General features: G+C 34.3%; 1 protein-coding gene across 1 annotated transcript in view; it reads right to left on the reverse strand.

Annotated features, from left to right (window-relative positions):
• LOC110378812 (uncharacterized) overlaps positions 1-27,916 on the reverse strand; it is a 93,879-nt gene that overhangs the window by 27,677 nt on the left and 38,286 nt on the right. Inside the window, exons 3-5 of the mRNA XM_021338227.3 lie at positions 8,835-9,052; positions 4,908-5,046; positions 3,090-3,239 (exon numbers count right to left, since the gene is read on the reverse strand). Of these exons, the coding sequence (XP_021193902.1) occupies positions 3,090-3,239; positions 4,908-5,046; positions 8,835-9,052 (507 nt within the window). The remainder of the gene's footprint in view (positions 1-3,089; positions 3,240-4,907; positions 5,047-8,834; positions 9,053-27,916) is intronic.

Here is a 27,916-nt window from a genome sequence, read left to right on the forward strand (position 1 = left end):
GGGAACAAAATTAGAAAGACCATTACGAGGTTTAGAACTCTGCAGAGAAACTCTGACAAAAGTTGAATTCACACAGGCGTGGGTATAGTGTTGTTATACAGCCAACAATGAGAAATATTCACCCTAGCACCTACTACTATGTAAAATATAAACGATAACTCCACGATTTCATCTCTTTCTAAAATCTAAACCCAGGTATATCGTGAGTAGATAAAAAAAAAAAAAAACAAAATGTAGCTGCCACTCTATCCGATGAAATGTAACAAATAATTATTATTTAAAACACAAAAAGAGTAACCGACACCACGCAATTTAAAAGCAATGCATCCGTAATTGCGACGCGCTTTTAGTTAAAATCGAAATAATTGCGGCGGCGATAGTCGAACATTATTCAACAAGGGAAAAGTATGATTATGTTAAACGAAAATTGTTAAATTATAAATCCATTTCAGTGAAATATTCATGCAATAACTACGGTTTAATTCCTCAAAGGTCTACGTTTCATAAATATCGAAGTTTTAGGTCCTTTGTGAGAGCAAGCCTATTGACACGAGCAGGCAAAAGCCAGACTTTGGGCCACAAGGGAGAATTTACACATGGAAAAATTCAATTACATTTTACATGCCTCTAGGGATCGCGCCAGTGAGTCTCGCTCAGCTCTCGCTAGCGACCTAGACCGTCAACTCAATATGAGCGTTTATTAATCGGATCTTATGCCTTGTTAACTGTTATATCAGTCGAATGATCATCCTATTTTACTGTAGGCATACAATACATACAAGAATGTCACTATTTTGTTGGCTTATATAATAAACTAGGAAATATTAACCGGTTATACAGGTTATTACGCAAGAATTATGACAAAAATAATGACCTCATCTTACAACATGAAAACAGTCAGAAATGTAAGGGTCCGTAAAATGTTTCAGCTACATAAGATGGGCAGTATAATGAGGGCCATTATCGATTTGATGTTTTCCAGCCCCCGTTTATCGCTCACTTAGGGTGGCATTATATGCGGTAAGCACTTTTACATAGCATGGAGTGCGGTAAACCCAACTAAAATTAGAGAGACGCATTTAGAACGAACAATCGAACAATGTTTGGATGAATATCCGAACGAATAATTTGATTTATAATTCGAACGAATTCATTTATGGCGTTCGAATTTCAAATGATAGAATTCTATGCTATTTGAATTGCAAACGAATAATTTTTGCTTTTGTTTACATTCTCAATTTTAAAAATTGAATGCTGTTTTAGGTTTCCATCGAGTTACTTAGAAACATTCAATTAAGCTTTCATCTATGGAAGCCCAGTTACTGGACGTGGTTTGAATGGCTTCGATATCGCAACTTCTACATTGTGTTAGCCACAAATAAGTCGTAAGTGGGCCAAACACAATAAAACAGTAAAGTCGGTCATCTGCGCAAGCCCCTATTAGGTTTTATTCCTTTATACGTTAACTTCTGAGATATTTCTTTAAAGTCTCAACTTACACGTGCTACTAAAATAAACATTAACTTTTAATATTGTTGTTGAAATGCAAATTTTCTTCTGAATAGAATAACCTACTTTCGAGGTCACCTTCAGAATGGCGTCTTAATAGATTAAATTGTATAATAGAATTTAATTTCAAAACAATTAGAGTATTATCCAAATCCGCTCATCCTTGCGTTTCTAAAACGTAAGAATCTAAATAATTTATTCAATAAACAGGCTTCAATGGGCTGAATTTACACGTTAAAATTATATTAGCGATTCCGACCGTGGAACGCTTTCATTTTGAAATTAGGTTTCCTTGCGAATGAATTTCAGATGATAAAAGTGCTAAAGTGTGCTTATTAATTTTCTATCAACGTCTATTGTTCGTCGTAATATTATATTGCCACATTTCAGGAACGTTTAATTTTTATCTCCATTTATTTATGCAAATGCCAGGCTTTCGAACTGTCCATTTGGTAAGAGATTAGTGATATCAGACAGCTTTGAATATTGATGACAAGTTAATGACAATTGTGAAAAACGATCGACGGTTCCGATTGGTTTGAAAATGCAACGTCATATTTTTGATCAAAGAATTGGGATTGTAACTGCTTTCCTTGTGTGTTGGTTGTGAGTGCAAATACTTTGTAGATTCTGAATTTAAATTTCAAGTTCTTCGATTTGTTTTTACCCTACTGCACCAGACGTAAGATTATGTTAAATTAAGTTTCCTGTCATCTTATTCTCGCTATCTCTAGCCTGTTATTTATTCCCATAATGCTTGTACCAACAGACGATTCGAACATCAAATTTAAGCCTTTTATTTCAGTTCTACCGAACCACAACTCCCCAGCAGCAAAACGAAAATTTGATCTATTTTCAACAGATTGCTTCTATAGACTAAATTGACAACGTTTTCAGATAAACACGCCTTAAACAATTCCCAGCTACATCAAATAGAATCGATGGGTGATGACATTTCATCCATCATTCGGGACACGAGCAAATGAAACAAAAATACGCGAACAAAAATGTCGACAGAAAGAAACAAAACAGATTAGAAACAACGTGATGAGTTTTCCAGGTGAATGGAGTTTGGTGACGAAAAGGAAAAAGTAGATAATGGATTAAAAAAGGAAGTTTTCTAGACGTTTAACTGAGACATATTGTTGCTAGTGACCTGAAGGTCTGCTCGAAATGATACCTAGTATTCTTAGTCCAACGTAATACTGACTCAAAAAGACTGATATGTTAGACTTACATTAGTGTAACTCTAAAGGTTAAACAAAGGTACCATGAAAATAAGGTGGATGATACTTTTACCTTACTACATAAACTAAGACAAGTACGATTTCACACTAGCTGATTTTATTTTTCAGCGAACAATTTGACAACTAGAGGTTCAAACAATGACATATGAAAGTGTGACACAGGATTTTGTTTCTCGGAATTTGTCGCGCGTTGAAACGCTGAGCAGAAAAACCACTAATGTGAAAGCGCTATACTAGTACTTGGGCATTTCAAAAGTCATACATTTATCACAAATGGATGAACACGGTAAACAGAGGGATGCTATAGTTATAGAAAATGCTATCAACACTTACTTTCTTCCTTCATTCCTCTTGGCTGTGGGCACTGGATGGAGTCGTACTCTGTTCTGCCGTACTGGGCTGAGTAGATCGCCACCCTGGAGTGAGGGTTGCAGCTCAAGTGTAGGACGTCATTCTCACAACCGACTTTACTACGGAACTCATCTGTTAACAAAATAGACATTGTTATTGCAAATTAATTAATATAATTACTTTTTCCCATAGGTAATGGGCGTCTTTCTCATGTATAAGTGCTAATTTTCAGCCTGCTATAAATAAACGCTTTTTGATTTTGAATTGAAGCGAATTTTAAGATTTTTGGTCAATCAATTTCATTTGGATCAGGGTAGGATGCTTTGAGGTCCCCTTTTCAGTAAGTAGGTAGATAAAACGATATACTATGTACACCTTATTAGATTTAAAGCAAGAAGTTTGTGTTTTTTAATTGAAAAACACAGAAGTTATACTATAAAAAACGAAGTATTTTTTCCTTATTTTATTAAGGTTTGAGGCTGTTACTAAGACATGAACCACTCCTCGCCTCAAGAGTTTATAGGACTAATAATTTCATTCAAGATAATAAAAAAACAAGGCTGGGAAATATTTCTTTCATTCTAAGAAAAACAAAAGAAAACCCTTAGAAGCTTGATTCTTCGAAGGCCGACAATGTTGTGGAAAATAAGAAGAAATTGGCCTTATAACAAAAGATATAGAAAAACGAGTTTGACGGTTACAAGAAGGTTTCAGTATTGTGTAATGGTATTGAAAGAAAATGTTATTTTAGATTACTGAAAAATATGGAGAACTATATCGATTTAATTTAATCCAAATCTACATCTAATTTATAGATGTTATCTTAATTAAATAAGATCCAATTCAAAAAGTTATTTAAATTAAAGACAGTAGGTATTTGAATTAAGTTTCAAATAAAATCAAGCTTTCAGACTAAACTCAGTAAACAATTTCTTGCGTGCAACAGGTGAAAACCATAATGAAAAAGTCTGAATGAAAATAACTCATTTTTTTATTATTAAGATAATAAAATAATAAGTATTATTCAAATCGTAATAAAAAGTATCTAATTTTTTTTATCTTAAAATCTGAAAATACAAAGCGCAAAAAAAATACCAAAACCTATCATCTTCAAAAAGAGAATTTCAAAAGAATTAATAAATTCTAAATTTAAAAATCAGCTACGTCAGCAGAATTTGTCTCTTCCTTATTCCGCCAATATTCGGCCAGCACCAATACGATTTGAGAGCTCAAACAAATAGTAGTTACACAAAGAAACCAGACAGACAACTCCGAAATAAATCGAATCGAATCGAATTCAAATCTCGTTTCACATTTCTATCAAAAAGGAATTTATCATCAAGAACGCTTTAAAAATGCTCTTTGGAGAAGATTATCGAGAGACCAATAGAACGTATTTGAATCGATAAATTCGTGTTGCAGTAATGAAAAATGTTTCGAATTTCTTAGTGCGTTCCTGTGCGTTTATTTATTGCACTTGCGTACATAGTTGGCTGACGTTAAACATTCTGTGATATCATTTAAAGATTTTACCTATTTTCAAGTCTATTTTTTCAGTTGGGGAGGGAATTTTATGCTTTCAGCGAGGTGTTTTTGGTGATTCAAAACTAAGTTTTCGACTAGGTACTCATGTATAATTAAGTACATAGTATGCCGTAGCGCAGATATACGCGAGACACAATTGATTTCCTATTGTCTTATAATTACCGACATACAAGCAGTTAGCAAATTACCAGACGTTTGTTAATCTTCGTTCATACAAGACATTGATTTTCCACAAATATAACAATTGTTACTCACAGGGACGGCATTTGTAGGCGACCTCGACGAACCTTCTGGATCCCGGACAGGGATCCACGCCAAACGCCTTGGGGCTCGTGTGAAATTTACACTGTCGCTTCTTCTGACAAGCTTCCACCACAGTCTGTAACAAGGAATACTGAGCACATTTGTTAGTATGCCTATTCTGAACAAACTTTAGTTCAAGTACTTCTCTTAGCCTGAAGGTACTTAACAGTTTATAAGCAGGGAAGTATAAAATCAGTGAGGAGTTGTGTCTATTTTGAAGGGGTTGTAAACAGAATTAATTTGATTGTATTAAGTACCTAAGTAGTTTCAGTATCTGAAGAGTCTTTCAATTACAGAGTTTGGTTGAGTTTATCGGGATTCAATGATTGAGGAGATATTTATGGAATATAAAATACAATGTTAGTATTGAAAATAGAGGAGTGAAATTAGGTACAAACTTTTCCACTCATTCGAAACAGTACCTATTACTAGTAAATGTACGCACATACATGCTATAATTAGCGAAAACTAATGGAAGTTTCGAGAATTTAAGCCCATAACAACCAAATTCCTATAACCATATAATTCAAACTATTTATACAGCTGACTTTATTGAACCGTAACTCTATGTGATATTTGACTGACGAATCAAATTATATTCATATTGAAAAGCAACTTCATTAAAATTGTACATCACAGCGGTAAAATAGCTGCAATTTATATTAACAACACATGTATTTTCACAACGCCATATATTCTACACAAAAAAAACCTCTTGTTGTAACATTGGTACGTAAAATAAAAAAAAAACAAAAGCAAATCATAGCTATATTTTCGTAAGCCCAAGTTGTGCGTAAGAAAAATATATAGGTATATAGGTACGTAGTGAAAATGTGGAATGAGAGCAATCTGGCATACAATGCTGGATTATGAGAAAGCTGACAAGATTGGCAGCTGCTCGTAAAACCGAATTATAGCCTAAACATATCAGAATGACTAATAAAATCTGCTAAAAAAGGAACAGGCGTTTTACTGAATAGCTGTTTCAAAAGGCATAAAATTTAAACGTTCGCTGTTATGTTGGAACGCTACAGAATTGGTGCTTTTGAATCGAGTGTAGTCATTTATTTGAAATCAATGTTCGCGTCCGATTGAAAAAATGTCTTTTGAATTCTACGCATCGAAATATGTCACAGAATATATTGGAACAAGAATTTCTTTACTTAAGTCATATTGCTGACTTGACCATTTTAGAGAGTATATTTTCAATTGACACCAAAGCATAAAACTTGAATTTACGTAAAAAACTTTAACAATGATAGAAAATATTATAGGAGAGCAAAAGAAAATTATATCCAAATGAATTATTCAAAACTAAATCAAGCTAAGGAAGCACGCAAGTGGTTATTTTATAGCGTGATCAGAATTCAGCACGAATACTTAATTATTAAATTAGAAACTAATATTTCCTGTCGGAATAAATTCGCCGTCAGTTTGTCAAAATAAAATATCAGTAAAGCCACATAAAACAGAAAGAGCTTTTTTATTCTCTTTTGGTAAATATGCATTGTTTTAAGGCATAGGTCATAGGCCGATCCATCTTGCTATGAGAGTGAAGGAATAGTGAGTGCACCTATGTCTGCGCAAATGTTTGTGCACTATAATATGAATATGTCCTGCGCAGTTGGCTAATCTCACATGAGAACAGACGCCGTGGCCGATTAATCGGCTAAGAGGACATCAGGTCATAGGCATCAAATATGTTTGTTACTTAAGGAAGGTATTTTCTCTAGCTATGACTACAACATAGTCTTTGTTTTCTCTATTGCTGTGTGGTCTTGGTCTCAACCCTACCAATACTTATCGATATCAATATGATGTCTTAAAGGATTATAATTCGGGAAGAAGTGACTATATAGCAGCCCATAAAATCCTGCGCACACATTTCATGTACCAGAATGAATATGAAAATATTATAGTTATCTAAGGATAAAGATTTTCAAGTTTAATAACAAAATAGAAAAATATATTTCAATTAATTAACTCAATTTAGTACTGAACCGTTTTAAGTGTTTGGTGAATACATATTTAGGTACTCTGAGAAAAAACGAAGGTTGCCTTTTAACCAAGTTCGCGAAGTAGTTCCCTCTCTGGATGCAGGTGTGACAGCAGCGAATGGGTTGCTATTTTTAAATTAGTTAAAGAATATTTCTCTAACATTTAGTGGTAGGCTTTGTGTGCATTTTCAATATATTGCCGAAAAGCTAATGTTAATTATAATTAACAAAGAAAATTATGTTGTAACATTATTATAACTATAAATATATTGTATATAATTATAGGAGGTTAATTTTATGCTTACAATATACATTATTGTAAATGAAAGGGTTATAAACTAAACAATAATAAATTGTGAATACAATTCGCGTAATTTGCTAAATTAACTGCGAAATACAATTTTATTACGACTTTTTTCATTATTTACGGTCGCGAATATAAGTATATTATGAAAGTAATTATATTATATTAATAGTTTAAGTGGCAACTACTTCAAGCATCCGGAAAAAAGTAGACATATCTATGTTATTCATATAGTGTGATACATTGGACCTACTTTATGACTGAAAAGAATTAAGCTGCCTTTAACAGTTGGTACCAGTATATTATAACAGTCTGACTATACAAATGTATGGAAGTTTACTAGGCAAATGAAAGGGAATGACAAATGACAACTGACGGAACAAGCGGGAACAGAAAAACTCCGACCTCAATTAACAATGTGAATAGGGTAAAGGGGTTAATCCTTACCATATACTATTATTATGGATGCAAAATTAACTCTGTATTTATGCTGGTCTGATAAAGTAAACTAAACGAAAGAGGCATTGTTCTTGTAAATTAAAATTTCCATACGATTTAAATGACTTTTGAATTGGATTTGGAAGTGATGTCAGAATCCAAATGATTTAAGAAATACGAAGAAAGTTTTATTAGATTCTTCTTCTTTCGTGTCGATGACATGTCTTACAGTAAGAGTAAGACTATACTTTGTCAACCCAATATCAGTCAGCCCACAGCGAAAGCACGGCCTGACGCGCTCATTAGGTCCTCCCGCGAGCAATTTTCTGGGCACAGTGGACATATGATGAGGTGGGACATGGTCTGCACAGCAGCTTTATTAGATTTATTTATCGTTTATCAGTATCATCAGTCCAGCTTACTACTTATGTTGGGTATATGAAATACGGAGGGACTCGCTATGACATAGACGGTCACCCATCCAACGACCGACATGATCACACGTTGCTTAACCTTATAATCAATCGACCCGTGAATCTGTTACTTAAACTACGAGGTCATTTACCAAAACTTAAATGACTAATGTTCTCATACATTAGATACTCATATCTGTTCTTCTAAATCACTACTCGTGAAACATATTGGAATTGTTTAAGCTCTATCGGAAATTCGGCCGCAGTTTCAAAGGATTATAATCATGTAAAATGGATAGGCAAAGCAAACATTATCAAACCGGAGTTTGGAGTTTAAATTATGATATTGCGGTGCTCAGTTATGATATCAGCAAAGCAGTTTACTATCTATGTTGATACTATTATTTCAAAACTTAAATTTAGTCTGAGTAGAATTCAGTTTTTTTATCATCTCATCAATCATCATCTCCCGAGTTATTTGCCAATTATGTTGGGGTCGGCAGCTGAGTGCCAGTGTTTTACAAGGAGCCTATCTGACCTCCCGGTCAACCCACTACCCCTTGGTAAGACTTGCTGGCTTCTGACTATCTGTAACGACTGCCAAAGATCTTGAATGACAGCCAGTTTAACGTGCCCTTCGAAACAAATGCTTTTTCCTAATATGGAATGATATCTAAAGTAAACTGTGACGTAATCTCAAGCTACTAAGATTCAGAATTCAACTAACCTGTAAGGCACTAGGCCATACACAGGACGTGTCTCCAACGACCTCCACAGCCACGGGTTGATACTCCGCCAGGTCTGAGGCACAGGATCCTTGGGAAGCCGAAGCTCCATACTGCGCCACTTGGATGCTGATGGTCGTGCCTCGAGGACATATGAGTGTCACCATCTCTTCATCACAAGCAGCCTTCTGGTGCGTTCGGAGAGTGCCTAGGAGCAGTTCTGTGAACAAAAACCATAGAAGATCAGAACGAGTTCTATACGTACTATCCAATATTATAAGGAACATTAAATAATTCTAAGCCGAGGTTAACGGTCCAAATGTTGGAATTGCTATTTAGGTAATACTTTTTTTATATAGTTTGTAATTTAAATGGCTCCCATTGATGACAGAAGTCAGAAGACACAAGCCACGCCGCGGGATAATTTGTACCTACGTAATATCGCTTCAATAATACCTATATGATTGTTTTACTAGTTACCAATTAATTTGGGATAGAAATTCTATACCAAAACTAAATATAACGTTAATTGACCTCAATCTTTCATTCAGGGAACGTATTGCGATCGGCTAAGCAATTTAGGGTATAACGAGGCCGATTACTAGAAATAAAGCTAAATGCCCATTTTAATTAGATTGTAAGCAATTACCATTAGAAGTTATAGGCCTGACTCCTTGTTATTACCTCTTGTTGTAATAATAATTATTGAAATTATGATTGCTAGCAGAAATTCGCTGTATTCAACACTAGAAACAGAACTAAGACTGAGAAATTATGACAAAATAATAAGCTCAGAATATTGAAAAGTTATGACAATTGATACGCATTCACATACAATCATTGAAGTTTTCACAAACTTAAATAAAAAATAAAATCAACATATTTGCAATGATGATTTTAATAAAACAAACAATCCACCAAATGCACAAACAGAAAAGAAAAACAAACTCATACATAAAGCAAACCGCGAAAAACGCAAAAGGGAGTCAAAATACCTCCCCATCGTTCATAAGCCACACAACATATTATGAAACGCCAACAACATAAGGTTTCTGATGTTAGAATGTCAGATAAATTCTTCCATAAAACACATTCTGAGGTTTAAAGCTGCTGACAGGTCTATTTGCCTTAGAGCTCAGCTGCGTATTGAAAAATAAAATGAAAATACAAGAGGTCCCCCAAGGACGATGTTCGGCCCACCGACGATTTATCAATCTTCATTTTACTCTCAGGAGTCGGTTTCGAAATTTTGTTCGCTTTGGACAAGACGCATTATTATGGACCCATATTCTCTGTTGACACTTTTGTTTTGGTCATGTTCTTATTATTAACTTTGTTAACACTACTTATGTGGGTTGTTGTTAACAATGTATTTCATTACCAATAATGTAGTCCGTAGAATTAAGTGTTGCTATTTCAGCTAAAGTATTTTCCAGGAATTCAATTATAGGAATTGAGTAGTTTACGAAGTCCTTACAGCTAAACCTGGTCAAAGGTCAAATACCTGAAAATATTCAGGTATATTTTAAAACTTTTCCTTTAATAAAACGGCACGTGTATTTGATTAAAACTCAAGATTTTTACTGTAAGTAAATATTTTTCGAACGTCCTATATTTCTTCAACAATAGAGGTTAAGGTTCTATAATTATTATCAAGATCTCATTAGAGTCATAAGGTCAATAGTACAGTAATTTTGGATGTAATAACACTAATTGGGTTTTTATTAGGGACATAACAATTTGAAGACTGTGTCGGAACCTCAAGACGTCTTGCCGAGTGGAGGAGTCGTAACGATGTAGTTATGAGCAAATGTGTTGTTATGGGCTTGCTTGAGTAGTGTGACGTCATACTAGTTTGCTTGCTAAGGAGCTTAGAAGATGTAGATGTTTTCCATTTTTAGTTTTTGTAACCTAAAGGGCTGTTACGGAATTGTAGATGATTTAGGGAATTGAAACAAGATTGAATTTACTTACGAGCCGCAATTTACATTGGTCAAATTGTTTCTGTAAAATTATGTTAACAGTTTCATAAATTTTAATGTTCAAGTCCTGTTGCAAAAAAAGTTCCATTTTTTAGCCCCCAAAAAACAGTCAATTAGATTTGCCTTTGAGTTTTGCGACTTAAGTTTGTCTATGCATAGCACATGGCTTCAAGTGTTGCTACTTAATTTTTTTTTGCCTATGGAAGGAAGAAGCACTTGAATAGGTACTTAAAACCGAAGCCCATTGACGGAATGGCAACTTATTTTTAGGTAACGAATAAAAATTTAACTTAACCATAAGTAAATAAGGTTGAAGTTTCAATGTTTACGGTAATTAAAACAAAAACTTACCGGTAGTCGGATCTTAAGTAACTTTGGTATAAGACTGAAGAAGTTTTAGTTTTAGTAGAGGTACTTTTTTAAGGATACCGTAAAAAATACATAAGCAGTCCTCTATTTTTGCTTTTGATATCGTCTCGTAAATTACTACGAACAGATCCCATCAAATAAAATCCTACGAGCTCTTCTAATATAATAAATAATAGCGGCCTATCAAACGCATATCCATACTTAATACTAATTTATAATGTGCAATAAATCTAAAGAACTGTTTACCTTATCTTTATAAGGCCACACGTGTAGTTTAATATTGCTCCCAGATTATATTTTATGACTTTTGGTCTTCTCTTGTTTAACACATGTAAACGCCGATAGGTATTTGTTTTTATGGTGAAAAGCAATCATCATTTTATTTTGAAAGTTATTTATATTATGAAGGTTTTTGCTTGGTAATTTAAATGAGAACTCGTCTAAGCCGAAATGACAGACAATAATATTTTGCGTATTTTGAAGTAATGTGTATACCTACCTACTTATAGGTTCCGTAAATTTGTACCAGAAGGAGATACAAATTCCTTTCCGATCCTTTGTCTACTTCCAAGGTTAAAACATTTTAAGGAAATAATAAATTAAAGATTTTTAAATGCAATAAATAAAAGCATTGAACCTGTTATTGAAATCAATCAAAAGAATATTTATTTGATAATTTTATACAAAGCTCCAATTTTTTGTTCGTTACTTAAGTATAGCAATAGGCTTTCTTACAAAATACAGCTGAGCAGCCTTTTCTTTTCAAAAAGAAATCTATTGAATAAAATATTTTATTCATAAATAATACCAGACAAGGGTTTTAATTAAATTACAAGACGAAAAACGGGAGAGGCATAAAAAATAATGTGGGTATCAGAAAATTGCTGGCCCCATTTTTATAGCTCGACATCGATTGCCCGAATCTTGGTTTCAAACTTGATTAGTCGCGAAATTTATTCTATTACTGTGTTTAGTAACTGTGAGATCAGACCAGTGAACCACAAATTAAAAGATATGTCTATCTATTGTAATGTCAAGCAATCTGGAAATGGAAAGGTCTCGCTTTGATTAAAGTCAACTCAAGAAGGAGAAGTTATTTAGTGATAGTACCTATTATACCAATTAGTGTATGTATTTATTTTATTTTAATGAGCATATTCTCTACATGTCCTCAAGCACCCTTGCACGCATTGTCATATCCCAATGGGACGAAAATCCGACGCGACCGGACAGAGATCAGGCGCAGAACGGATATTAATTAACGTGCTGTCCACGGCACGAGTATATCGCCAGCAATTTCCAGACTATGGACTGCTCTGTGAAAGTTTTAAAACCTTAAGAACCATTCTTACCCGGACCCAACTATTTAAAGACATCATAATCAACTCTTTTATCTTCGCACAAGCTTCTGTCAGCGGTTTCATCCGCACCCGCATCCCGTGGGAACTAATTCCCGTACCGGGATAAAAAGTAGCCTATAGCCTTCCTCGATAAATGGGCTATCTAACACTGAAAGAAATTTTCAAATCGGACCAGTATTTCCTGAGATTAGCGCGTTAAAACAAACAAACAAACATACAAACTCTTCAGCTTTATAATATTAGTATAAAAATTCATCCAGCCTCTTCCTCCTCAAGTACCATTATCTACAATTTTCCTATCAGCAACTTATCTTGTGTCCTTAACTAAACCTTTCAATAACTCAAGCTTATACAGAATCACGAACAAATCTGTGGGATTAACAAAACCCGTGAACTGTTAAATATTGGTCGACGTAATCCGGAGGTAGCCAAACAACGAGCCATTAAGGGGATGGTCTATTTATAGTGAAGGAGATCGTATATCATACACAATGAGAGCCATGCATGGCTGTCAGATTGAAGGAAAAAACTTGACGGAATTAGTTAAGCAAGGGTGTTTGTATATTGGAAATACATAGTTAGTAGGTGTTTTTGTTGTTTTACTTAATCTATTTTATATCATAAAAATAACGTCATTGAAACAGTCATATTAACTTGGTAAATTAATGTTAGCAGGTTAACTTTGATAATACGCAAAATAAGGATACTAGTTTACCAATTTTTATTTCTCACGCACCTTCTCATTACGTCATTAAAGACCGAAATTACTTATGAAGAATCAAATAAGCATTTTTTTCTAAATATTTTTTTTTTTTTTCTAAATAAAAAAAACATTACTATAACAATATTTTGGTACGGTTGCCCATCCATAATATCGCCGTGTGAAGCACATCTTAACTTCCAATGAGCCATTAAGGGGATGGTCTATTTATAGTGAAGATCGTATATCATACACAACGAGAGCCATGCATGGCTGTCAGATTGAAAGGAAAAACTTGACGGAATTAGTTAAGCAAGGGTGTTTGTGTGTTGGAAATAGTTTGTAGGTATTTTTCGTGTTTGTTAGTTGCTGATGTGTGGATTGTACTAAGCTTTTGTGGAATATTTACTTGTCATAGAAATACTTAAAAAAGAATAAGAAATTTGAAATAAAATGTTACCTAACAACAAAGTGAAGACAATGTTAACAGTTTTTTTTTCAGGACGATTTTATTCACCGCAGTCATTATTAAAGGTCGTGATCACGTATAAAGATTTAGAACTGTTTGAAACAACTACATTACTCTTAATGAGTACAGTCTAGTTACCCATCCATATTATCGCCGTGTTAAGCAGAACTTCCAGCGGCGATCAATCAACACGCTTGTTTCGAGCCCTGCATACGTTCCCAATGTGATGTTATTTATAGAAACAATCTCATATTTCTCTCTTGATGAGAGGCGCGTAATAAGTCGCACGTGGCAAGCGTCTCGGATGGATGGTAAGCGGTAGACAGTAGCTGTGTAGTAGGGCTTTACGTTTGCTGTAGTTTTTTAACCGATTTCCCTAAAAAGAGGGGGGCTATCAATTCATTGGAATATTTTATTTTGTTGTTAGTAATTTATTCTTAACTAGCTGTTTACCGCCGTTTCACTCGAGTCTTGTGTTAACTACTGCCTTTACCCGTATAAAATAAAGTCTATGTTAGTCGGGAATAATGGAGCTTTCCAACAGTGAAGAATTTTTCATATCGTTTCTATAGTGGCAAAAGAATGGTTCCTCTTACATACAAAATTATACTAGATATAGATTAGTAGATGGTTTATTTATAGAAACAATCTCATATTTCTCTCTTGATGAGAGGCAGATAAGATGTCGCACGTGGTACGCATCTCGGATGGATGATAGGCGGTAGACAGTAGCAGTAGGATTTTATTTATGCTATAAGTTTTTGTTGTAGGCTAATTTTAATAGCAGACAATCATATTGGTGGCAACTATGATAAATGCAGAACTATGTACTTAGGTATACCTATTGCACGTTCCAGGTAGAACAGCGGAAAAAATATAATTAAATTCTGCTTGTAGGTAATCAAAGACGGAGTGATTTAATAACCTCTTGACCGAGACGCGTGAATAAGCTCCTATGCGTTATTTTTTCGTTAACATGAATATTGAGTCAATAATAATTAATTTAAATGAAGAAAATATTCGTATTTGTTTGCGTAAGAATACCTTAAAACTGTGATATGTAACGTTGAGAAAAATCTACTAAAATATTTTGTAGCTAAACACAAAAAGATTTTATTTGTATGCTTAAAATGTTACAGAATGTAACAGTACGTTTATTCGCCCATAAAACGGTTAAAGTCCCATATAAGTGTTGTCTGTCATAAAACGAATGTGTGGTTACCCTCTACAAACACACTTCTAGTACTAGCGTTTAGGGTTAAATGTATCAGAAACACTATCATTTTGTACAGTAGTTGTGTACCGCAGACACATAACACTTGGTTGAAATTTGGACTTAATATTGTGGCTCTTCTCTCGGTATTCTACTCTATTTTTTTCGCATATATCTCAATGTTGCCTTTTTTATTTATATGCAAAATTATATAAAGCTAATTTTTCAATGTTTTGGCCATGACAGATTATCCAATCTGTGTTTTATTATAGATATAGAGAAATAAAACAAAACTCAAAAACAACATTCCTATAAAGCTCCTCATTTATATTCTACGTGTCCCCAACGCAACTCTATTAACACAATCATTAATTTAAAAACAGAACAACATTTAAAAAAAGAAGAATCGAACGCAAAGACATTCTTTAAAAATAAAGCTTCAAAAAAGGTCACTTATCTCATTATTTCTGTGCAGCATTATGTTTTAAATTTAGAACAGGGCGCATCTGTTCTGGTTAGCATGCGCTTAGGGCGTCGGGAGTAGTTGGCCATAATGAGAGTTGAACTTGATGAAGACAGCGTTAGTAGCTCATCAATCTTTGTCACTATAATGTTGGATGGCAACTGAACCGCGACGTGACATCGTAGTTTACGAGAAATGTGCTTATTTCGGGTTTTTGGTTTTGTTGTACCTGGGGATGTGTAGAGAGGTGATATTTTTACGTCAGCTTCAATGTTTTTGGTGAAATTATACTGTAATATTGTATTCTATTTTTTATAGTAACAATGATCACAGAAAATTAAATCTTGGTCATAGGTGTGCTCTATGTAAAATAAAAATATTGAAACTTACAAACGCTCACAATTTTTAATAAAGTGCCCACAAACAAGACTGGCAGGAGCAAAACTCGTTAGCTAACGTAAAAAATATTCTATATTGCCTTCAGTAGCATTTTTAAGTGAGCCGAGGTAAATGAAAAACGAGATTTTTATTCCAACTACAACGATACATGACGGAAAATGTAATTATTAATATTTAAAAAGCCGCGTGTCGCTGTAAAACCCTCAGACGAAGGGATTTTCAAAGGGCCACAGATGAGGGTCCCCGCTCTAAAGTCCAATAAAATGTCAGACCTTTAAAAGAAAATAAAAGGGAAAAGAGAAATTTGGTCTAATTAATAGACACCTTAAAAGTATTGTTACTAAAATTTGCTTTAATTAGTCTGGCAACCTTTTTTGGTTTCAGTCTCAGGAAACCATTAAATTCTTTTACGCGGCATTATTTTGATTACCCACTACATTTTCTTTTTTTCGGGGAAATGGTTAATGAAATTGTCGGAAGGATACTTTTCTATTAAATTGAGAAGAGGCGACAGACTGTGAAATATTAAAGTAGATTATAGGTCAAGTGATTTCATTGTTGTTAAAAATTATACATTATATAGTTTTGTACCTTAAGAGTAACCAGATAACTGATGCTGTATAAGTTTCTGAGTTTATTTTGCATATAGAGAGACGTAGCAGAAGTATATAAAATTTTGTGAAAATATTCTAACGTGTGAAAGTCAACCGCAAAACCCAATTTCAGAGTAAACCATAAGCTTTACGAGCACGAAAATAAATAGCTGCTAAAATTGCCTAGACACAAAAAAATGAGGTGCTCAGTGTTCGCAATAAAAACAACGTCCCAAAACACTAAACAGCGAACGAAAGAAAAAATAACACGTGTGGCAGCAAATACACGAACAGACAATCAAAAGAGACCACATTGAGGCTAAAATAACACCGTTTATTTATCCTTAAAAACCGTTCCAAAGAACCGGCCAATTCATACTAATTAATGTTTTAAAAGCTCACTTGGATCTCCCATCTTCACACTTTTTTTAGTCTCTCAAACATCCCTTTGTATTATCCGATCCGTAAACACGATTCTCTTTGTACTCTTATTCTTAATTCTGACACCAGATGGGTTTTCTATTGAATGGAATTCTATTTTTGTTTTTATTTACTTCCTTTTTGATCTAGTTCGAAAAATGAGTTTGTGTTTTTTCATGTATTTTTTGGTCGTTTCTCAATGAATGAGTGTCTGTGCAAACGGTTCGTCATTTGTTTTATTCGATTCATAACTGAATACCATTGCGTATGGGGATTGTGATTATAGTCAATATTGCAACCCGTTGTATGTCGGTGCATAGATATACGCGAGACGCAATTGATTTTCTATTGTTTTATAATTAACAGCATACAAGGAGTTAAAATGTATGTAAAATAGAAGGTCTTATTTCATTTTGTACGGCCATGAGTATTTTGTATCAAGTTTCGCAAAAACGAATTTGTCAAACTCATCAATCCCAAATAAATAACTAAGAAACTTTTAAAATAACAAAAACAGTAATTGATTTTAAAATGAAACCTTTTTGAAGGGTGATGTAAAAACAATGTTATTTAAAACGAATTCAAAGACGTTGACGTTAGAAAGAAAATACCAATTCTTTTCTTTTCTTTTATAATCGTTTTGTTATTTCTAGTTTTACAGTTCTGCTGTTATGGAAATAAATCTAATTAAGTAAAATATTGAAGGATCATTTGAATAATTGCTAAGCAATGGCGTGGTAACAAAAAGTACATTTTTGTCAAGCTTAGTGAAGTGAAATACTTAGCATTATAATCCCTACCAATTTTATAAATCCGAAAGTAACTGTCTGTCTGTTACGCTTTCATTTCTAAACCACTGAACTGATTTTAATAAAATTTGGTACAGATATAGAGTTGACCTTGAGAAAGAACATAGGATAGTTTTTTACCCGGAAGAGTTCTCTTGGAAAAGCGATATAACCGAACTCGAAGCGGGCGAAGCCGCGGGCGGAAGCTAGTACTTACTTATTCAAGAAGGACAATTTAAGCTTAGATATAGGTGAGGTAAGAAAAAGTAAATTTGAAGTTCTTTTACAGAGAAATAAAAGACTTAAAACACTGCATTTGTCGACGCGTAATCCCTAATCGAAAATAAACCTCGATCTCAGTCGAGAACGGGATTTAGCTAATGCCAGCTGAAGTTTCTTCTCCCCAAATACATTTGTGGTAAAAACATAGGAATATAGAACAAAAATATACTTGTTTGTTTGTAGACTTTTTTATGAAAAATAGTCAGGTTTATTTAATCCATGGTAGTGACAGTAGTTTACTTTCATTTCTTTGATTAATTTTATTTTCCTCGGACACTGTTCGTTGGCAACATACTGTATCCAGAATTATACAATTTTGCGTCCCTAAAATTTATCTTTTAACACGACCATATTATTATCAAATCATAATCAATAAATTCACACGTCATAACAAAAAATCTCATAAAGTTTTCACGTTATTTTTACGTTTCTGAAACAATTTTTTGTTCAGTAACCTTTTACGGTTAAACTTTTGACAACTTTAATGGGTAAAATAAAATTTTTATTGTAACCTTAATTGTACTTTAAAAGAGTTTTATTTTGGACTCATACTGAGTTAAGATTATTTATTTCTAAAAACTCTGCACAAATATTTTATTAAAAAGAGAAACTGGCCACTTATTTGATACTAAACTTTATCTGCATCGCAAACTAGATTCAAAATTCGAATGCAACTTAAAATAAAATTCAACCAATCATGTTCCAAATCCATATTCAAAACAAGAATTGCGCTCGACTATCGTTCTAGAACACTGACCTCGATTTGAATTCTTACCGTAGAAATATAGGTGAGAGCAACGATCAGGTAATACATAGATACACAAGTACTCATCTTGCACAAGTTGTAGGAGTCAGCCGAGCGAAATGGGTCAGTGAAGTGTCGACGATGACACTATCTAGGTATAACGTATGCACTAGTGTAAAACTATGTTAGGTACGCCTTTATTCCCCTAAGGAGACGACGCGCGTGGGTACGCATGAGGCTGGCGGGCGCCATTTTTGCGATTGTCTATGGAGTTACGATTGCGCGGGAATGATTCTATTTGTGTATTCTTTTTTTTATCTTTGTGTTGTATAACCATTTTTTTATTAAAAGCTTACAGGTTTTATGACAGGTTAAAACAGGAAAGTGTGAAAATAATATATTAATTTTATAAAACGAAAATTTTAAGCCAATTATGTAGTAAAATAAACTAAATCCCGCTTTTTAACTTACCTCAATTAAACTTGGGATTACACGGTAAAAATAAGGTTGTAAAAAAGTCCCCCGGCTAACAACGCGGCCATACTAAAAAAATAAACTTTTCCACAACATAAAGTCCACGTTTTATTGCCCAAATCTTAATTTTCCTAATAATTAATCTCAGATTGTGGGGAACCCTTGCGAAAACGTTTCATTCGGAGGAAATAAAAAAAAGTTGTAAGTACAGCCGTACCTGTTCCATAATTCACAAGCAAATGGACCTGGACTTCTTTTAATTTGTTCCCCTTTTTTCACTTTCCTACTCATTATGAATAAAACATTCAAAGGGTTGTGATTGTTTTATAAACATTTACATTTTCGGAGATGTTTTCCGAACAATTAAATTCTTTGCTCGTGACAAACAAACCATCAGAAAGCTTCAAAAGGATCTGTTCCAATCAAATTCATGTCCTTTTGAAGTTGGTCATTCGTAGAAGATACTCAAAGAGATAGTTTTACGATTAGGGAAGGAAAAAAACTGAGCGACATGGATGGACATTTATGTGTTTGAAATGTATGGGCCCAAGCCATGCGGCCATCAAAACGGTTTACGACTTACATGGCCAATAGGAGAAACTGCCCCCACCGACTGATTTATAGTGTTTCCGTTGAAAAACATAAAGAATACAGCTGCAGACATATTTAGCGGTTAATGGGACGTTTGACTTTAATAATGTTGCTTTAAACAATTTAATGTTGCTTCTTGGGGGCCTATTAACGTTCTTTGGCTTCGATAGATGATACTATCATGTGTTTTTATAATATTAATATGTTGTTTCTATATCCTAATTTCATCCAATTTATTATTTAAAGGAATGTAAAATGATGTGAAATGATCCTTCTCCGTGTGAGAGGAGGCCTGTGCCCAGCAGTGGGACGATAAAAATGCTGTAACAGTAACAGTAAAATGATGTGCTGATGACGTATGATATGCTCCGTAATTTATCTACTATTCTACAATATTATATCTCTCGTTGGTCAAGTAATAACAAGCTCGAATACTAGACATAGGTGACTGCAAATGCCTCGTACCAGCAAAGCATTGTTGGCTTTAGAATTATGTACCGGAGAGTCATGTGGAATTTATCAGAAACCCCGTAAACGGATTCCTGATTTAAACATAACAGGTAAACTAGGAACTCTAACTATTCCGTCGCGATGTCATGATTATGAAATATTATGAGCATGGTGGTATAAAATATTATTAACTACTCTTGATATATTTATTATTTCACAGAACGGTAGGACGACTTAGAGAGTTCGGTTTCTAATAAAAGAAATGGTAGTCTTTTCCCATTAATATCTGGAATCAATTTCAAAGTTGACGCGGACATACAAAAAGTAGTTTGAGAATACATTCAAAGTTTTCACATACGATTCAAGTCCACGCAGTTGAACTAATCTATCCTTTGCAATGACAGTTGCGTCAGTAACAACAAAATTGTTTACAATATCACCGAACCCAGCTTCGCCACAACTTTTTACGGCTTGAGCGTTAAAAAAATAAACCAAACCAAATGCAGACTGTTTTATCACGGTTTGACTGAAAAAGAAATAAATGAATGTTTTTTTTGGTCACCCGAAATATGAGTTGACAGATGGCTGTGGCTTGATCATTGTCAACAGCCCTTTTGCTGCCCCACTACAATATAAATAATGTGTTTTATTCACAATCACAACGCATGCTAATAGAAACTTAACGATATCAGACTTTGAAGTCCAGGTTTCCCCAACGATGTTTTCCTTCACTGTCAGCTACTGATGTCTAAGACATACTTACGCACTCACACAGCATACAAATGTAGGTAATAAAGTTAACAATTTACAGTAGGTATCATGCCTGTTTTGGCTTACCTCTGGCTTTGTCCCCTCAGCACCCTTTAGGGCCTTACATGTGTATCTCCGACCGCAAAGCTATTCACTCGGGTGAGGGAACCGAGCTGTGAATAATCTTTGCAAAATACGTGCCCAAAATTATCTGGTCTGATGATTTTGATGTCTAATGCTTTATATTCACGGAGATTTGCGATATTGCGATTTATTTTTAGACTGAGGATGTAATATGTGTCTTTTCATGAGCTGGCATGCTTATGTTTTATTTTCGTTTTTTTTATTAATAGCTACATCTACAAGAAATATAAAGGCATTGTTGCCATTCTTAGAATCAAAGCTTAAATGGTTGTTATGCTTTCTCATATGTGGCTGTTCATCTCAGAGCTAGGTACAAAGAGCTTCTACTGTTACATAAAGGAGTACATATAGTAAAGTAATCATTTACCTAAAGACGTTGACACAAAGCTATCAAACTTCTATCCATTAAAGCTGAAGCGTCACAAATTCAATGTAGTAAAGTAATACTCATTAAGTCTACATTTCGTCCATTGAAATCTCGACTCTTTATTCGTTCCAATAAGCAAAAGCTTCTTTGTCTCGTATTTTTGAGCGTTAATAACAGTTCTTTCAATTTGTGATAATTGCAGACGTAGTTACGACGTATCTAGACTATAATTGGAACGATTCGAAAGTTTTACGTCATCATCCTCATCCTCCGAGCCTTTCCAGTCTAACCAGATGTAGCTGAGTACCAGTGCTTTACAAGGAGCGACTGCCCTATCTGACCCCCTCAACCCAGTTACTCGGGCAACCCAATACCCCTTGGTTAGACTGGTGTCAGACTTACTGGCTTCTGACTACCCGTAACGACTGCCAAGAATGTTCAATGACAGCCGGGACCTACAGTCATTTGTAGATTTAAAACTAGACTATGTCTGTAAGTAGAAGTAGAGTATGTATGTTATTTCCTTTTGTCTTGATCCATCCAAAGGTTATCTGTAAGAGATCGCTTTTAGCAATAAGACCGCATATTGTGTCACCGGCTTAATTTTTTTTTCTTTTGATCTTGTTGATTTTAAATTGATGTGCATAATAAAGTATATATCTATCTATCTATGTCATCTGACTCCTGACAATGCATGTCTGCAAACTTGAAATGTAGAAATAACAATTTCAAACTGTGAGGTCAAAATTGGGTCCAAGTTCAGGTCAGATTAAGATAATAATTTGGTTCAATCAAATAGATTTAAAGGGTTTATCGCTAGTTAGAAATGTTCGACCATAAGAAAGATAATCTTTTATACACTTTACTGGCTACCGATAAAATTCAGAACCAATCTGATTATCTGATGACTCAATACCGAGTTAATTGGAACTATAGAATCAGAATTGCTGAAAATTAGGTTTAGAGAGTTACGTTTAAAATCTGCTGACTTAATCGCTCTTGTAATTTAGGTCAGATAATTAGGAAAGATTTAGTATCTCTCTCTATCTGACATGAAATCTATTTGAAATGTAATTACATATTAATGTTGTACTGAAAGGATTTTATATTGGTATAATCATAAAGACTAATGATGTTCATAATATGTGCCCTTACTCCGGTCAAGGTCGTCTGAATAAGTACACGGCTTATTAAGAATTAGATTATTTTTCTCATTCATTTTTATTTACGCTTTTCTATCGTCTGTGTTTCATTTAGCATTTGTTGGTATAATATTCAGTTATTCTTGTTCTATTGCATAATCATAATCATTTATTTTAATATTATTCCAAGTTATCTAGCTATAGTCTGCAATATAAATAACTAAGAGGCATCATTGATTTCGTCTGAACATTCGGTTTACGAAATGGTCCAATTCAATCTTCAGTACCCCAAAAGCTACATTTCTACATTTCTTATATTAATTCAAACCTACGTTAAATTACAGTTACATTAGGTTAATGGTTTTTAATACCCTTAGCACAACTGCTTAAATTCAAGTCTTAATATAACCTCATCTAGGTAGCATATAACGTTAATTGTCGCGTCCCACTCACTGCCTATTCCGCCGAAGAAAACTTAAGGTACTTTCTCAACTAAGTTACCTAAGTTTTGTGTATATTGAGCCAAGAACACATGGGCATTGTCAGGATCAACTTAGAAACTTGGAACTCAATCACGTTCTGAGCCTAAAGTACTTGATTGCCGGGGATTGAGAACAAAATGTAGGTATGTGATAAAATCGTGGAGAACAAAATTACTAGTGGAGGTGCCATATCGGCAAAACTTCTTAGAAAGTAGCGAATGCGCATCTGTAGGGGACGAGGAACGTTACTGTCTTTGCTCTTATAGACTGTCTTTGGACTCGACCATTTTTTAGAACCCAAAGAACCCAAACGAATTGTTAGTTCACTTGTAACTGCTCGTTTTAATCATACCCATCGTTCCTACTTGACCTAGAAGAAGTCGCCTGACCTACCTGCATTGTGGCTTCTCCATTTATTTTTCCTTGCTTCGTATAAAATATTTCATTTGTCTTAGAACGTTCTTACGTCTTTTGTTACGAAATGTGTATCTTATATTACGAAGGAATATTTGTAACGGAATAATGAAGGTTTTGTCTCTCGGAATATGTTCGAGCAATATTTGTATTTCTTTGTGTATTTTTCCACTGTTAATAATATAATATTTTGCCATGTGGATTTCTGACGTTATTGAATCAAATATTGTAATTTGTAATCTGATGATGAGAAAGCTTCATACAAAATCCGCATGAATTTTTATATTGAGGTCAAAAAAAGACACCGGTAATAGCTAAATAGTATACTAGATAAGTCGATTGTTATTCCAATTTCAAAAACCGTATCACTAGAGTACTTTCCAAAAAATCGAAACCCGCCAACAGACTCTCAAATCTATAAAACGGCACTGAAAAGGCTCGAACATTGACCCCCATATAAAACATGAATGGTATTACCTTAAAACCCTTGTTTTTTATCACACAGAGATAGCCTGCCCCTACTTACAACCCCGAATGGAAACTGAAAGAAAGCTTCAAAGAATACATTTGCGTACACTGGGCGTAACATTTCGCGACCCACTTTGCCGACCTTACCGTACGCTCTGACCGTGTAAGTTTACACTAAGGCAGATTGCAAACTTTTAGTTGGCTCACAGTTGGTTTGGGCTCATAAGTCAGTATGAAGATGAATAGAAGCATACACTTAGAAACGATCATGTATTTTTCCGGTAGCAAACTGACTAAAAACTTTGATTTACGATTTCCAAAAAAAGAAAAAGTTTTTCAGCCACTGGGCCGGCCGACAGTCGACCTGATGTTTGGCATGTTCTTTTAACAGAAAATCTTGATTCCTATCAAAGTCTTCCGTCGGTCTGATACTATCATTCATTTATATACTCATTTATGAGCCCAAGCAAACTATCGGCCGACTAAAAGTTAGCCATGTGCGGGTCTTAACGTACGCTCTGACCGTATAAGTTTACACTAAGGCTCATAGTGTATGTCAAAAGCTGGGAGTTAGATATCCCATAGATATAAGTAATTAGGTTTTACTGCCTTTTGGTGTAGTGGTCAAAGTTTATTGGTGTGGGTTCATTCCTAAGTTCAGGTGATAATTTGGGCTAAGAAGATTTTTCAGCATCTATATATATAGGTATACAAAATTAGTTAGTTTTCCTTTCAGGGCTAATCAAAGGGATAACCTGCTTAGCGAGGAAACTTTAGAAAATTTGCCTCTTACTTATATAGCCACCTGCTTTTCTTTTGTGCACTAGAAGTTATCAATAACATGATGTTAGTTAATATTTTTCTTGTGTGCTTCTTATTCTGGCATACTTTTATTGTATCAAATATAGAATGAATATAAATCTGCTTAACTTTCGACGGAAACAGCGTAATATAACATAATGACGCAATTAAGTTAAAGTTAACAAGAAGTTTGAAATAGATACTGTTTGCATATTCCTTCGCTATATAAAGACAAAATATATTACGGGACTCCTTTGAAGTTCCTCAAATGGATTTATGTTGAAATTGAACAGCTTTGTAAATAAAAACATAAATCATAAGCAAGTTTGCCTTGAAGATTTTTATGACGAAGTTGTTTCTGTAAACTAGTAAACTTAAAGTTGACGGCTGTAATTTGTCAGAGACCACTTTTGCGTAGCGGTTTTGATTCCACTTTTTTTTTTCCAGTTACAATAACTTTTTTTAAGTTGGGTGTTCATCTTAACATTATTAAGAACTCAAGTTACATAGAACATAAACCATGTACATATTGTATCGTTCTGTCAATAAAATAAACCGGCCAAGTGCGAGTCGGACTCGCGCACCGAGGGTTCCGTACAAATCCTGTATAGCTAAAAAGTGAGTCTCGCGCCAACCGTTCAATTTAGAACAATCATAGTTATGGTAATTTTGTGAGAGTCAAAATAGTTAATATTTTTTATTTTATAATATAACTAAAATAGTAGTACCTTGTAAAAGTTATTTTATTAAAGTTATACAACATATACAACAATATACAACATTTTATAGTCATCATTCAGAAATCTGATTGTAAATAACTAATTATGTCTTAAAGGTTATTGGGCATATCTGACCCGCTTTGTAAAAAGTGGCGGACATGAATCAAAGTAGTTTTAAATCGTGCAGAATGGTATGACGTTTCTTTGAATTCCATGGAGACGAATGTCCAGGATCGTTTGAAAAATATAAAAGACATTCAGTTTCAGAGGATTGTACAGGTTGCAATGCTAGTTTTTATTGTTAAAGACTTTTCATAAAAAAGGAAGATGCCAAATCGGATGACCAGGATCTGATGAGAAATCGAGGGCAACTCTTGAATATTGTAGGCACGCATCGAGTCAAAACCAGACATGTGACTGTATTTTTGAGGGTACTGGTAAACAGTGAAGGTTTGGAGCTGATTTGATTATGGAGACTACAGAGAATCGAGGGAACTCCTGAACGGTATGTTGCAACTACCACGTGTTTGGGCTTATTTTATTCGTATTGGCGAAGACTTTCCACATAGATAGGTTTGACTGCCATTGTGGGATCGATAGCAAAGATCAGATATAGTTATGGGAACTCCTTTACAATTTATAACGTAACCTTGTGTTGGAGCTTATTTTATTTTAGGTGATGAGAATTCACTACTAATGGGATCTTTTATTTTTGAGGGATTAATCACCTAATGAGCCCCAGTTTCAAGTTTTGTTCGAAACTGCCTGACGACTTGTAACTGTCGAATTGTAACAACGACTGCTAGAGAGTAGGATTCGGGGCTGCTGGCTTCACGTTTCTAGAGCCTTGATAAAAGTGTAATTCTGTCCCTTTCTTTGTTTTATAAAGTCGGCTTTATTTTATTTTGTAGCATTTTACAAACAAATCCAACTTCAAACATATAAAAAAGCAAGAAAGAAATTAAAAAGATGTTAGGTGCATCGGTCTAGAAGTCGGTGTCTAGAGGATGCATCTATATTTATTCAATCACCGAGATCTAGGCCGATGCATATAAACAGTTTTCTTGTTGTTTTTAGAAGTTGTTTTTATTTTTAACTTTTGTGAAAAGTTCTCGTCAATACGAATAATATAAGCCCAAACACGACGTAACTAAAACATACCGTTGAGGAGTTCTCTCGACTTTCTCACGTCTCCATCATCAGGTAAGCTCTAAACCTTCACTGTTTGATAGTATCATCAGACATACATCTGAGAATCAAGTTGTAATCTTATGCATGCCTACAATTTCTGATAGTTGCCCTCGATTTCTCAGGATTTCCATCATCAGATCCTGACCTGATGACAATGGAAATAAACGAAGAGTATACTCTTTCACTACAAAGAAATGATTTCTCAAATCCGTCAAACTTGATCGTTTAAATTCCCCATTATTAATGAGGAAAATATTTGATGTTTACACCTGATTTTCTCTAGATTCCCATGGTTCACATTGATGCGACTAATGCCATAGTAAATCAAAGCCTTTATCATTATACTGTGCTATATTTCGTTCGTATCCGCCGTGGGTATGGTTTCCATACTAAGGTGCCCAATGACCTTTGAATGATTTAAAATTTTTCACAGTTTAGAGGCAATTATATTTAGGAAGTGTTTGATATGAATTTCAACTTTAATATCTCTACGCGTTCATGTGAAAAAGGGTAGGTAGTAAGTTTATAATTATTAAAAAAATATTTTATGTCATGTAAGCGCAAAATAATATTTTAATATTTTATGTAACTTCAAATTTATAATTTTCGCAATTTTTCCTTTATCTGTACTATATAATGTTGCTTCGTGCCGAATTTCAAGATTCTGAGTTCACGGGAAGTACCTTGTAGGTTTTGATTCCCTAGCGTGTGACGGAAATTCGTCTAAGGTGTCGGTATAACTGCTGTATCTTTTGATCGCGTTAACTTAGAAGTTTGATTATTTCACTGCCTAAAGGGACAATAGACCTAGGTATTTGGTATAAATTTCAATTTGATACCTTTATTCGTTCGTGAGAAATAAGGTAGTAAGTTTCATTTTAATAAAATATTTTTTTTTATATTATATAACTAAAAAAATGAGATTTTCGTAATTTTTCCTATATTTGCATTATATGACAATGCTTCATGCCAAATTTCAAGACTCTGAGTTTACGGGAAGTATCCTGTAGGTTTTGATTCCTTTGCGAGTGTCGAAAATTTGTTGAAAATATCGACATAATCGGCTGTATCTTTGGATTGGCTTGGCTAAGATGTTTGATATTTTCACAGCTTAAAGAGACAACAGACCTGCGCATTTCATGTGAATTTCATCTTGATACGTCCACGCGTTCTTGAGATAAAGGGTCTTGACAGACAGACAGACAGACGGACAACAAAGTGATCCTATAAGGGTTCCGTTTTTTCCTTTTGAGGTATGGAACCCTAAAAAATACGAAAAACACTACACTACACTAGAAAACGAACAA

Source organism: Helicoverpa armigera, chromosome 2 (genome assembly GCF_030705265.1).
Source record: "Helicoverpa armigera isolate CAAS_96S chromosome 2, ASM3070526v1, whole genome shotgun sequence".
Taxonomy (NCBI): domain Eukaryota; kingdom Metazoa; phylum Arthropoda; class Insecta; order Lepidoptera; family Noctuidae; genus Helicoverpa; species Helicoverpa armigera.